Source organism: Equus przewalskii, chromosome 15 (genome assembly GCF_037783145.1).
Source record: "Equus przewalskii isolate Varuska chromosome 15, EquPr2, whole genome shotgun sequence".
NCBI lineage: Eukaryota > Metazoa > Chordata > Mammalia > Perissodactyla > Equidae > Equus > Equus przewalskii.
Genome location: NC_091845.1, coordinates 36,385,921 through 36,399,048, shown reverse-complemented (window position 1 = coordinate 36,399,048; position 13,128 = coordinate 36,385,921). Strand labels below are relative to the sequence as shown.

Below are 13,128 nucleotides of genomic sequence, written 5' to 3'. Positions count from 1 at the left end.
ACTATCCTATAAATGAGGATGCCGCTGCTTTGGGCCACGTGTGCTGTGGTCCATTTCCATCCTCCAAGCTGAGGAGTCAATGACTCGGAGTTTCTCAGAAGCCTTCTCTGGAGCCACAGGAGCACACGCTGCGTGTCAAACACTATCTTGGGTCAGTGACTCATGAGGCATCAAGTAACAGGACTAAGAAAAGCCCTCCCCTGAGCTCATCTCCCCTCAATGGAGACAAACAATTACTTAAGATTTCTAGAAATACCCAAGGTACTCACAGCCAGCTCCATAAATCGGCTCCCCTTTTAACTGTCAGTCCCTTGTGAGCCTTCAGCCACGCAGGAGTGAGAGGCAGAGCCACGGGCTCTTTGGGAGGTATGAGCAGGAAAGGAGTGGGGATCCAGAATTCTACTCGCATTCCCTCCCTCTTGTCCTGTGAGCCTCTTTCATGAAAAAGGCTCCACTGATGCTGTTCCCACTGGGAACAGGAGTTCCTGCCTCCAGCCCAGGCCAGCTGTGAAGGTGGGAGAGAGCTGCCTTTACTCCTGAACCTGGGTCCTGAATCCCCAGAGGGCAGTAAGACCTGAAGAAGTCACCTCTCACCAGCAGCCCAGCCAAGGCCACATCCAGCCATTTCACCGGGGTTACAAAGTAAAAGGCACTGCATTTGTCCTCGGAGCCAGCAGAAAGGCAGCTTCCTACCCAGGCTGCATCCCATGGGGTCTGATGCAATGAGAGTGGGTCAAAGCTGGGCCAGCACTCGCAGGTCACCTGTTTTAGCCATGTCTCTGTGAGTGGGAATGCGCCTGGTATCGCTGACGACTGTACATGCCAGATGCTGGGTGGGGGCCAACGCATGGTCAGGAGATAGTGACTTAGCTCCAGGACTGGGAAGGACCCTCCAGTCCTGACCTTGTGAGCCGCAGTAGTTGAACGGCCCAACGACAGGACAAGCACAAACATGCAGCAGAAAGAGGGGCAGCTCCCTACTGAGCACCTCCCAAACCGAGAGCCGCCCCCATCTCTCTAACGAGGTGGGCAGGAAGTATGAGCCTGGCGGGAAGCTGGGCAGAGTGAGGTGGCCTTATGGCCCTGCGGGTGGGGCTGCCAGTTCCCTCTGGTGGAAGAGACAAACACTGTGTTCCCTCCTTGTGTCTAGGGTGTCTTCTGGCTCCTGCCACCAAGGCGGGAGCCTTGGCAGTGAAGTGGGCACCCAAACGACGCAGATGTGCGGTGCTCTGACACTAGCAGAAGGATGCTGCTCAGGCCCCAGCCCCTTCACCACAGAGGAGACAGCCACCAGCTCCTGAACTTTCTCAGAATCCATTGGCCTGGAGGGCTGTACAGGGCAAGGAGCAGAGACCCCTCCATGAAGCCCCCTCCAGTGTCCATGGTACATTACCATATTCTCCAAAACGCAGGGACTCCCACTGCTGCCACTCCACCAAGATGCTGATGGCACGCACGCCCACATAGATCAGCAGCATGCCCACGGTGGCATCCAGGAGGAAGTTGATGAGGTACCTGTGTGAGAGGGCACAGTGACTCCGTCAGGAAGCATCACTCAGGCAGCAAGGGCCCCTGAGCCAGGCCCTGTGTGCTAACCAGGGCCAAGGTCAAGGCTGATGACCCAGCCTTGTTTGGCCTTGTTCTGGCGGGCGGGGAACCTTAAATGTGCTTGTGCAAGAGGCTGCAGTGCTCACTTCAGGGAGCCCCAGGAGAGCCTCCTCCCAACAGTGTGCTGACACTCATCAGCGTTGAACAGCTTGAGGGAGGGGTGGAGGAGTGACAAAGAAACTTGAAGGATCTCAAGTGTTCCTGCCAAACAGACTTGACACGAGTCAGAGTGCCTGGAAGTGGCCAAAGAAGTCAACAGGACAACAGAACTTGATTGATAAAAAAAATCTGCTCAGTGACTCTGTTCTCTGCCTGACAGTCCAGCCCACCCAAGTCCCCGACACTGCTGCTGCAACAAAGCAGCTCAGGAAACAGCCTCTGGGGTTTCTGAGACCAAAGGGGGCAGGGCCACATGGCCCTCGCTCTTCTCCATGCTTCAGAGCCTGGCATGGAGGCAAGTACAAGTAAACATTCCTCAAGAGAGAGCTATACTCTCCATGGAAAAGGCAAGATGGTGGAGCAAGGAGAGGAGGAGGGTCAGACGAGCATGCCCACCTTGACCACGTGTTCTTGTAAGGTTTGTCTCCATCTGTTTGTCACGCACCTCTTCCCTCACCAAGGAAAGGTCCCTTGCCCGCTTGTCCTCCCTCGAGGGCCCTGTACCTGGAGGGTCACTGGGCACCACTGACCACAGCCCTCGGCTCTCCAAAGCAGGAGACATGGAGTCACTGGGTTAGGTACCAGCCCTGTGGGATGCCACATCTCTTGGAAACCCCCCAGAGAAGCTCTGGATCCCACAGACCAGCTGTGGTACTTTCGAGTTCCTGAGGCTTCAAACATTTTATGCAGACTCACAGCCCCCACCTCAAGGCCTGGGCTGTGGCGATGTGCACAGCACTCTGACACAGGAGGGAGCACGCTCTGCTCTGCCATGCTCATGGCCCTACCAGCGCCCCGGAGTGGCGAGAAAACCAGAGGGAGGGGGCAGCCTTTTCTCTCACCTGCCCTTCCTCTTTAAAATCACAAGGGGTCACTCTCAGACCAGAGATGGAAGGAACTGCAATCGCTTCCAAGGCGATTTCTCCAAGTTCACAGCTGAGCTCTGGTCCTAGGCTGCGTTGTGCTCAGATGCTTAAATCTAATTGGTTCAAGTGGTTCTCACATCTGAGACCCATCCTGATGTAACAAGAACACCTGATACACATATATGTGTTCATTCATTCCCCCACCAAATATTTACTTGACCGCACTGTGTGCCAGGCCTTGGGAATAATGACAGAAAGCTCCATGCTCTGTACCCAACACAGGTGCAAATGGCAGACAGCAGAGCATCATGTGGGCCTGGAGCCAGACTGGCTGGGTTCAATCCCACCTCCTTCACTCCTCAGCTGTGTGAGCTTGATGAAGTCACATAGTCTCTCTGAGCCTCAGGTCCCCAATTGTAAAATGAGGATAATCAAAGGATCCACACTGCAGGGCTGTTATGAGGATCAAACGAGTCAATACATGTGAACAGTGCCGCCACACAGTAAGCGCTATGCAAACGTGCTATTACAATTGTAGCCGCCGGAGTCCCAGAACCCCAGATGTCACAAAAGCCTAACCCCCTCCCAAAGCAGCATCCCAAGCACTGTGGACCCCTACAGCCACAGGAAGCAGTTCTTCCCCTCTGTGAGTTTCTTCTCTCCCTGAGCTGAGCCTGGCTTCCCTTCTAGGTCTGCAGACTCCCAGGACACCCAGGTCCAGCCCAACCCTCCCCCATCCATAAACAGAGGGCAAAGCAAGGACGGTGGGGCCTGGAATGGACCTAGGGCACCACTCGCTCTTCCCCAGGCCCAGGACCTCTTCCCTCTGTGGAGCAACCCTGCTCCGCCTTCCTGGTCTCTGACCCAGCAGCTTTTCAGTGGACTGCTGGAGCTCTCATGTCTTTCCTAAGTTTTAACAATATCCTCCAACTTACTAACGTCTTCATTGATAAGTGCCCCTCTGGTTTCCAGTGGTGCTTCTACTCATTACTATGAAACCTTCATGGGAATCCTGGGGATCTGGCGGGATACACAGGGCAGATAAGGAAACTGAGGCTCAGACGAGTTAAGCCACCTTCCCACAGTGCGGCCTCTCAGGCAGGTGCTCTTTTCTACCATACCATGCTCCTTTCTTGGGCCTTTTCTCCTCCAGGCTGAGCACCCGAGATCTGTCAACAGCCCCTCCTCCATCCTGGCTGTGATTCAGTTTGTCAGCATCCCCCTTAAAGCTGTATCTTCATTTTGCAGATGGATAATGGAGCTGCTGCAAAGGAGAGTGATGTAGCCAAGCCTGTACCAGCAGTTAGGTTTCCTCACGCCCGTGACTCCAGGAGAAGCAGCTAGCTCTCAGCCTATCTCGGCCAATATCAGGAAGATTCACTAGAGGATGATATGAGCTTGCTGCTGGGCTCATGGGTTGGAAGGACAAGGTCCTTTCCTAACCATCTCCCCTATGGGAGGATCACCCTTCCAGTCCCCCGCTTTGGCACTAGACCCAAACATCCAAACAGATCACAACCCATCCAGGTCTGAAGGAAAGACCCCAGGGAGGGAGAATTCACAACTTCCTTCTGAAATCTGGGCTGGGATGAAAGCTCAAAACGGCACACTGTCACCAAAAAAGAGAAGCTTGAAAGAATTTTCCAGTCCAAATGATCTTAAAGACACACTAAACCTCTTGAAGGGACTCATCAGCCACCAGCCCTCTGCCCTGCTCTCCCTCAGAGGCAGGGCAGGAGGGCATTCCAGGCAGACGGCAGTGTGAGCAAAGGCACAGAGGCAGGAGGCAGCTGGCAGGATTGAGGGCCACCAGGAGCAGCCCAGCACGGGCAGAGCACCAAGTGTGAGCCAGGAAGGGAGGAGATGGAGCCACGATAAGGCAGGCGAGCCTTCTTTCCCACTCCATCTGCTTAGAGCGGCACCGTTCGGGTACTGTCAGCAAGGAGGACAGCACATCACGGCCTGATTGGGGTTTCAGGCAGATTCCTCTGGGGGCTATGTCGACGGCACACGGCACTGATGAGGAGGAACAACCCAAGCTCTTCAGGTGAAAGGTCAACGATGGTCAACAATGGCTTTGACCCTGAGTGGTGACATGACAGAGCAGCCCCTGTGTGTCCTGTTCTAGCACAGAGACACCCCTTCAGGACATTATGCTGCCCTGCCAGGGGCTGCTTGGAAAGTGGGAGACATAAGGGTACCAGGACGCCAAGGGACAGAACCTAGATTGATTAGCAGAGAGCCAGTGCACAGGGCAACTGTCAACAGGCACAGCCCCAACAGCCAACAGGCAGCTGTGCATCTGAGCTCCCAGCAGCAGGCTCAGGCTGATCTCTCAGAGGAGCATGGAGGACAAAGGGGAGTTGCCCTCTCCCCAAGCGAGAGGGTACAGGGCAGGCGGCAGAAAGCAAGGCCAGCCTACACTTCCCATGGAGCAGCAGGTGATGTCTGCACTCAAATATGGGCCACTTACAGTGAACAAGGGTCCTCCTCGGTGAGATCTGCTAGGTATACATTTGCAAAGTGGATGAAGAGCATTCCTATGGCTTGTTTGGAAGTGTCTAAAAACCTGTAAAATAGGATCAGCACTTGTTATTGCTCTGACAGGAGGGTGATATCCAATCCAGGGAAAATGATTAAGTCTGAAAGAAGAAGAAAGTCACTGGGGAGACCCCAACCTTCCAATTACTAGTCACCTCTTCCTGGGGCATCAGTATTAACTCAGCCTGGGCCTTTCGGGCCACCTGTCTAAACCTTCAATGCACTGCATGTGAAATCCCTAGAACGCCACTGGTTAATAACACATATTTAAATACATTAAACACTCACTTAAGATATGTGTTCTTTTTCATTTTTCGTTACTTCAAAATGAAGTGCTCGATCAGAGCTTTGTGATGAAGTCCAAGGTGCCTCTACTTTAAAGAGCTCCCATGCGACTTCACTCACAACGAGCTCAAAGATGTGCGAGGTCAACAAGACTGCACGAATCCAGTCCCGCTGCCATTTGAACACTGGGGTAGACGGGGGTGGGGGCAAACTCTTCCTGTAAAAGGTCAGAGAGGAAGTATCTTAGGCTGTGTGGGCCACCATTCTCTGTGGCAACTACTCAACTCCGCCATGGTGGCATGGAAGCAGCCTTGACACTACCATCCAGCAACACCTCACTGATGCAAACAGACAGCAGGCTGCACTGGGCCTGTGGCTACAGCTTGCCAAGCCCTGGGCTAGAGGAAAGGAGATTCCAAAAGGAAAAAGACAAGGTGTTAGGCCCTGGGACACCCTGTGCCCCCATCCACACGGCAGGAGCATGGTGGAGACAATGCAGGGCCTTCAGTCTCTCCTCTGCCGCAAACACCTGAAGACCGCTTGTGTTTTGTGGCCGAGGAACTCTGGATCTCGGCCGTCTCTCTCAGCCTCCCGGGCTGGGCATCCAGAGCTGGGCTGGGCCACTGAAGGGGGTGCTGAGGGGGCACACAGGCATGGAACATCAGCCAGGGGTCTCAGGACTGGAACGGACCTTACAGATTACCCAGACTAACCCTGCAACCGAAGCCTGAAAATCATTTCCTAAAATCATGGCAACGTAGGAGTCACCAAAGGGCAACACGTGTAAACACAGAGTGTCCCAACTCCCGGTCACCCCCAGGTCCCTCCAGCCCAAGCCAGATATGCAGACTGGAGAGAAACCGAGTGGGGGAAAAGAAAAATAAGAACTATCAACATTCAGAATTCTTCAAAAGGGGCCATTATCACAGAGATTCACTGGAAGTTTTCTCTGGAGAGGAAAATGGCTATTTTGCTATGGCAGGTGCCAAGTCAAAGGCGGCCCAAGAAAGACAGCTTCTGGGGACGCCAAGTTGTCCTGAAGGGCTGGCTGCCTCCTTCCAAGTGATTCATTCTGTAGAGTTTTGTTACTGGAAGCTATGTCTGAAGCTTTACCACCATCTTTATGAAGGGAAAATTGCCACCACAGGGTCATCCTAGGACCAAGAAAGACTAGCTTTGGGGAGAGGAGCATTTATGTAGTATATCTGACTAATCTCCAAATTTAGATTTTTTGCTTACAGATATAGACTCCAGAATCCAAGGATTTAACACAATCTAACAGCAGGGAGACATAACTAGAGGAGCCTGGAGCATAGACTGATATATCTGTATATCTTCCATCTTCTGAAACCGGACAGCAGAGTGATGAGAGAATAAAAGCAGGGCTCAACAGTCATCTGGAGAAATACAAGTGCTTTCATTTTATACATAGTTCCCGAGAAGTAATTCAACTAAGGGATTCCCACACGTTACGTTACGTATAATAGCTCACATTCCATCCCCTTCCCTCTCCTCACCAAAACCACCCCCCAAATAGTCAAAAGCATTCTATGAGTAAGTTAATATTTAAATACACACCATATCCTCCAGGGACGTCTTTCATGCTTTGGTTCTCTGAAGCGTTTGACTGAAAGAAAAGACAAACATTCAGTAGCTTTCCACAGTGATAACAAAGCGAAAGCCTATAATAAGCTGGGTTATCAGCACACCTAGTGTTTACACTACTCAGTTAAGGTACTCGCTCTTTCAACACGTGACAATGTATAATAAGCTGTGCAGGTCACAGAGGCCTTGTACTGCTGCTGACCAGTACAGACTCTTTAGAACTGGATACCCAGAGAGAATGACTCCTCGCAGCATGTGGGGAATTCTATTTTCTTCTTCTTTGTTTCAAGCCTGTCTCCGATAAGGACTGGAAACCACAAAGTCGAATGCAGCCTCTTCTAACTTCAGGATATGCTCTCCTAACGAGAAACCCATCCATCCACCCATCCACACGAATGTTCACTGAGTGCCTACCCTAAGATAGCACTGAGGAGGCAAAGGCAAAGGCAGCCGTCTGGCAGGAGGACACACAACCACATGTGTGGCAAATGCTAGACAAGGTAGGTCTGAGGCAGAGCGAAGGCACCAACCCTGCCTGCATGGAGGAAGGGGCCTGGTCAGGAGAGGCTTCGCTGGTGGCAGGAGACCCACCCAGGTCCTGAAGTCTGGGTAAGAGTTTAGCAAATGGACCAGGGAGGGAGAAAAGACACATTCTGGACAGTGCACACACCAGGAGCTCACAGGAACAGGGACATAACATGCAGAGTGTGTTTGGCAAAATTTGATTTGGCTTTAAGACAGTAGGCAACGAGGGAGACAAACTGAGCTGGGGCCACACGAGGGAGTCTGGAACAACTCCTGTAGGGAAAGAAAAGCCAGGGAAGAGCGCTCAGCAGAGTCAAAAACATGGTCCAAACTGCGTTTTAGAGAAGCAACTCTCAATCACGTAGATGGTGGTTTCTGGGGGTGGAGAGGACTGTGGAAGGATGCTGGCCATGTCTCAGCAGCAGGCAGTGGTACTCCCAGCTACAGAACAGTCAGCAGGGGCAGGCTGCTCATTCAGCAACAGCCTGACTGACCTCAGATGGCAAAGGAGCCCCAGACTGACACCTTTGCCTCAGGCCTGCAGACACAACCGTTTGAAGAGAAGGAAACAAAATGTTTCCAAGTACCTTGTCTTCCATTGAAGCCCCAGGCAGACTATTTCCACGATTCTATCTACTAAAACAAACACTGAAAGAGCTGCATGTGTGATGTTTTCCCACACAAAAGTACCAAAGAAGAAACAGACACCGATGCCAGCCCACGGAGGAAGCCTCGTCACTACTGGTAGGAGGCAAGAAGCAACTTCAGGCAGCACCCCGAGCGGCCAACAAGGGTCCGAGAGGAGGACAGAACTAGGGAGAGAGAAAACGGTGCCCAAATCAATAGGCCTACTTCTCTAAATGAATACATGCAGTCTGCAGTGTGCACAGCAAGGACTGTCTGTACACAGAAATGAAATAAGTCTGGTGTTTAGAGAGGCATTTTGGTAGAGACCAAAAAGCAGATGGAATTGTAAGGAGGTCTGTCATTCTGTTGACACATCACAGATCCAAAACACCAACAACCCCCGAGAATTTGGAGTGGAGCCCAAGAGGTTCTACTCGCCCGAATGGCTCTCAAAGGCAGAAGGCTGCCTTCCCACGAGCATCCAGGTCTCCCTGAGGGGGTGGCTCAGGAAGGAGACGTGGAGGAAACTGGGGCAGGACAAAACGATCTGGAGGGAAAGCACCCAGTCAGGGGGTTAATTCATTCCTCTGCATCAGAGGAATCTGTCCTCATCAGTATAAAATAAAGGACATCAAAACCATCCCAAGGAGAATGTCTTCATTCTTAGCAATTACACACTGAAGTACCAGAATGGATGCAATTTGCTTTCAAACGGTTTAGGGGAAAAATTATACATTATATATTATAATTATATATAATAAATATATCATAAATGGTGTCATTATAAAACACTATAATTATAAATGATAAAATAAATAGAAGTAATTATATAATAAATCTATTATTTATAATTATATTAAGATGATATATATAAAGAGAAGCAAACGTGGTGTCAGGAGCCCAATTGTGTCCTCCCCATTCATGTTTTGAAGTCCTAACCCCCAGGTTAGGTGACTGTATTTGGAGTGTGACTGTATTTGGAGACAGGGCTTACAAGAGGTAATTAAAGTAAAATGAAGTTGTATGGGCGGGCTGTAATCAACACGACTAGTGTCCTTATAAGAGGAGATTAGGACACACCTGTAGACTGAGGGGCGACCATGTGAGGACCCAGGGAGAAGGTGGCCGTCTGCACGCCAAGGAGAGAGGCCTTGGAAGAAACTGAGCCCGTCGACTCCATCACCTGAGCCTTCCAGCCTCCAGCACTGTGAGAAAGTAAACGTCTGTTGTTTAAGGCCCCATTCTGTGGCACTTTGTTATGGCAGCCCTAGCAAACTAACACACGGGGCAACACAATAATTGGTGAGCCTAAATGAAGGATATTTGGGTATCCACTATTTTTAAATTTTCATTCACTAATTCTTCATTCATTATTATTTAGCCTTTTCTGTAGGTTTAACATTTTTTTGAAATAAAAAGTTGGGAGGAAAAAACACTCTAGAAGAATAAACTAGTATAACCATTCAGAGACTGATTTGGCAGTATTTATCAAAATTTCAAACGCCCCTTTAACCTGCAAGGCACCGCCAGGTATGCATTCTACAGGCTTTACTGCAACATGTGCCAAGATGTATAGGATCTTCACAGGAATACTGTCATAACAAAACCCAGAAAGAAACCAGTCCTCATCAATATTGGGTTAGCACACAGAACGTAATGTTAGGCAGTTACAAAAACAAGATAGATCTGTAAGGACTAATATGGAAAGATTCCCAAATTATACCAATAAATTGCAGAATAATATGCCTGTCATGATTCTGTTCCTATCCATTTTTTTTTATTACCTAGGAAACTTGTTTTTTTAAAGATTGGCACCTGAGCTAACATCTGTTGCCAATCTTCTTTTTTTCTTCTTCTTCTTTTTCTCCTCCCCAAAGCCCCCTAGGACATAGTTGTATATTCTAGTTGTGAGTGCCTCTGGTTGTGCTATGTGGGACGCCGCCTCAGCATGGTCCAGGATCCAAACTGGCGAAACCCTGGGCCACCGACATGGAGCACGTGAAGCTAACCACTCAGCCAGAGGGCTGGCCCCTGTTCATATTCATTTTTAAAGGACATATGTTTACGCTGGGATGACACATGTATTTTTTCCCTGGAAGGATATGTGGCTATTAACAAGGGCCACCTTTGGCAAAAGGAATTACGGATCAGGGGATAGACTTTTCCATAGTTCTGAATGGTTCATAACATTCTTCCACACTCATAGTGATTTTATTTCAAAAAATTTTTTTAAAAAGGCAAACCTGTGCCCAAGACTTGCACTAATGCAGCAAAGTGGGACACAGAAGAAGCGGGGTGACTCACAGTTGGGCTCCGGGACAACATAGGGAGAAGAATGGTGTGTGCATGTGGGCTGTGCTCAGGAGCAGCCTCACACAGGAGCCTTACAAGGAGTTCAGCACAGATTCAGATTCTTCTGAACGCAGAAGTGTCGCTCCTGCCGTCTTCCTCTCCATCTCCCATCCCATTTCCCTAGACTATTTTAGAGTGTAAAAGCTTTTTTTTTAATTAAAGAAAGAAGAAACATTATGAGAGCTATTCCAGATCTAATTTGGTAGGAAAAAATCCAGAAAAACTCGTTCATCTATCCAGTCGTGTTTTATTGAGGGGCCTGCTGTGCGACAGGCCCCATTCAGCGGGAGATGAAATAGACAAAATCCCTGCCTTCTTTAACATTCTCAGGGAAGGAGTGAGAGGAGCAAACATGGAGCATGCCAGACTGCGACAAGTGATGCTGAGGCAGGAGAGAGGCAGGCTGGGAAGTGGGGTTTGCGGTTGTAGAGGAGGTCCAGAAGGTGAGCAAAGACCGGAAGGTGACCAGGTGAACCACTTGGTGCCTGCGCAAGAGCCATCAGGCAGAGGGCCGAGGCCAGTGCTTGGCAGGGAGTGTGGGACACAGGTCAGATCTCCAGGCCTTGTGGTCCAGGGCGAGGGCTCCACGTCTGCCTGTGGTAACTTGGGGGCGGCCGCAGGCAGGACGGTGACTCACAGTTGACCAGGCTCACCCCAGCTGCCATGCTGAGAGTAGCCTGAAGGTGCAACGGCGGACGCAGAGAGCCCAGCTAGAGACCATCACAATAACCCAGGGTGAAACGACGAGGCTGGCCCGGGGACAGCAAGAGAGGGTGAGAAGTGTCAGAGCCTGGTTGTATCTTCAACAGTGAGCCAAGAGGATTTGCTGACAGAGTGGATGTGGGGTGTGAAAGAAAGAGAAGAGTCAGGGACGACTCCAGAGGTGGGAGTTTACACTGTTGCACTGCATTTCTGATTTTTGTTTTGGTGGGGCTAAGTTGGGGAGACACAAGACTTCTCTTTAGGTAAGAAACAAGGAGCTGCCTCTGAGTCCCTCATGGACAGCAGGCCAGGTACCCAGTCCCATGGAAACAAGCCTGTTCCCCACGGGAGCCTGGCAGCTGCTCCCTCAGAAGCCACAAACGAAAAGCCCTCTGGGAGTGGCTCAGGCGTAGCCCTAGGACAACCGATCTTTTCTCAATTCATGGTGCTTCCGTAGGATGGAGAGAACTCAGATGGAGCAAGAGGCCAAGGCAAAGCGCAATACACGCTTTCTAACATGTCTGCCAGAGGGCCCCTTGAGGTGGGAGGGCCGATGAGGGGAAGCAGACACAGCTCAAGTGGGGGTCAGGTCCCTGACACGCAGCGACCCCAGAGCTGGAACCTGAAATAGCCCCTAGGGGAAAAAGGAAGGAGAAGAGTGGGGGATGGAGCGTGGGGACAGAAAAGGGGCCCATTGGGAGCGTGCAACCCTGGGCAGTAGCTGACGCCTGGCACACAGGCCCCATTCCACTCCATTAATGACGCTGTGCACCATCAGCAAAAGTGGGCTCCTAAGCAGACTCTCTGCCTTTATGCACACGCACCCTAAAGACAGGCATGGGGTCCTGTAGACCCCTGAAAAGGAGTAGTGGCCAAGAGTCAGGGAGATACGGCTTTGAGTTCTATCTCTGCTACTATCCAGCTATGTGACTTTGCATACAAAAAAACAAAGGAGGAGGGCTGTGAGCTACCAGGTCAGCCTGGGATTTAATGAGAGAAAACAGGTGGAAAGGGCTAGCACAGAATACATGCTCGGGAAAGTGAGCCGTATTCTGTCATCCCTGCCCTGCGCCCTGTCTTCCCTCTCCTCCTCTCTGCATCAACTCTCCCCAGTCCTGGGCTGAGCCTCCCTGTCCTGGTCCCTGAGAAGTGTGTGAGCTTGGGTCCACCAGCTGCAACCTGACCTCTCCACACCAGCCTCCTCCCTCCTACGCCTTCAGGCAGCTCAGGGGCCCGAATGCTAGGAGGGTCCTAGGATTCCCCAACTCTGCTCTCCATCCCGGGCTGTCCCCCCAGGCTCTGAGTGTTCCTCTGTGGTTCTCTCCTACCTCCCCATGGTCTGTCCTCCCTCCACAGGATCCCCTTCTTCCTCTTGACCCTTGGGGAGAAGTCCCCTCTCAGGGCTTCTATGCAGAGGGCTCATCAGCCTCCTCCCCTAGCCCTGGCCGCCTAGTGACACTCCAACTGCAGGGTGGCCCCTCCTAGTGACATCTCCTGCCCACTCTGCCAGTCCTTCGCCATTTCTTCATAGAATGGAAGTGTCCTCACCTTGGAGCTCCTTAGTCTCCCCACCCCAGCACCCCCTCCAACTGTCAATCTCCTTTGCAATTGCAGAGTCTTCTGGATGTGTCCCTTTCCACACTTACACCACTAAACTAGCCCAGGCCCTCATGAGCGCTTTCCTGTGCTAATGAGACTGCCTCCTAACAGGCTGCTCTGCCCCCAATCTCTCCAATGGCCTTACCCACCCACCCACTCACCTGTCCTTACATCCACCCACTCCTCCCTCCCTCCCACCTATACAATGTGCTGGGAATACAATAATGGACAATGCAGACATCCCTGCCCTCAAGGAACT

The 13,128-nt window shown here is 51.2% G+C and overlaps 1 protein-coding gene across 2 annotated transcripts in view; it reads right to left on the bottom strand.

Moving 5' to 3' along the window:
• Positions 1-13,128, bottom strand: part of STIMATE (STIM activating enhancer) — a 55,831-nt gene that overhangs the window by 11,580 nt on the left and 31,123 nt on the right. For both annotated transcript variants that reach the window (XM_008513133.2, XM_008513134.2), the window contains exons 2-4: positions 7,038-7,086; positions 5,107-5,202; positions 1,394-1,515 (exon numbers count right to left, since the gene is read on the bottom strand). In XM_008513133.2, the coding sequence (XP_008511355.1) occupies positions 1,394-1,515; positions 5,107-5,202; positions 7,038-7,086 (267 nt within the window). The remainder of the gene's footprint in view (positions 1-1,393; positions 1,516-5,106; positions 5,203-7,037; positions 7,087-13,128) is intronic.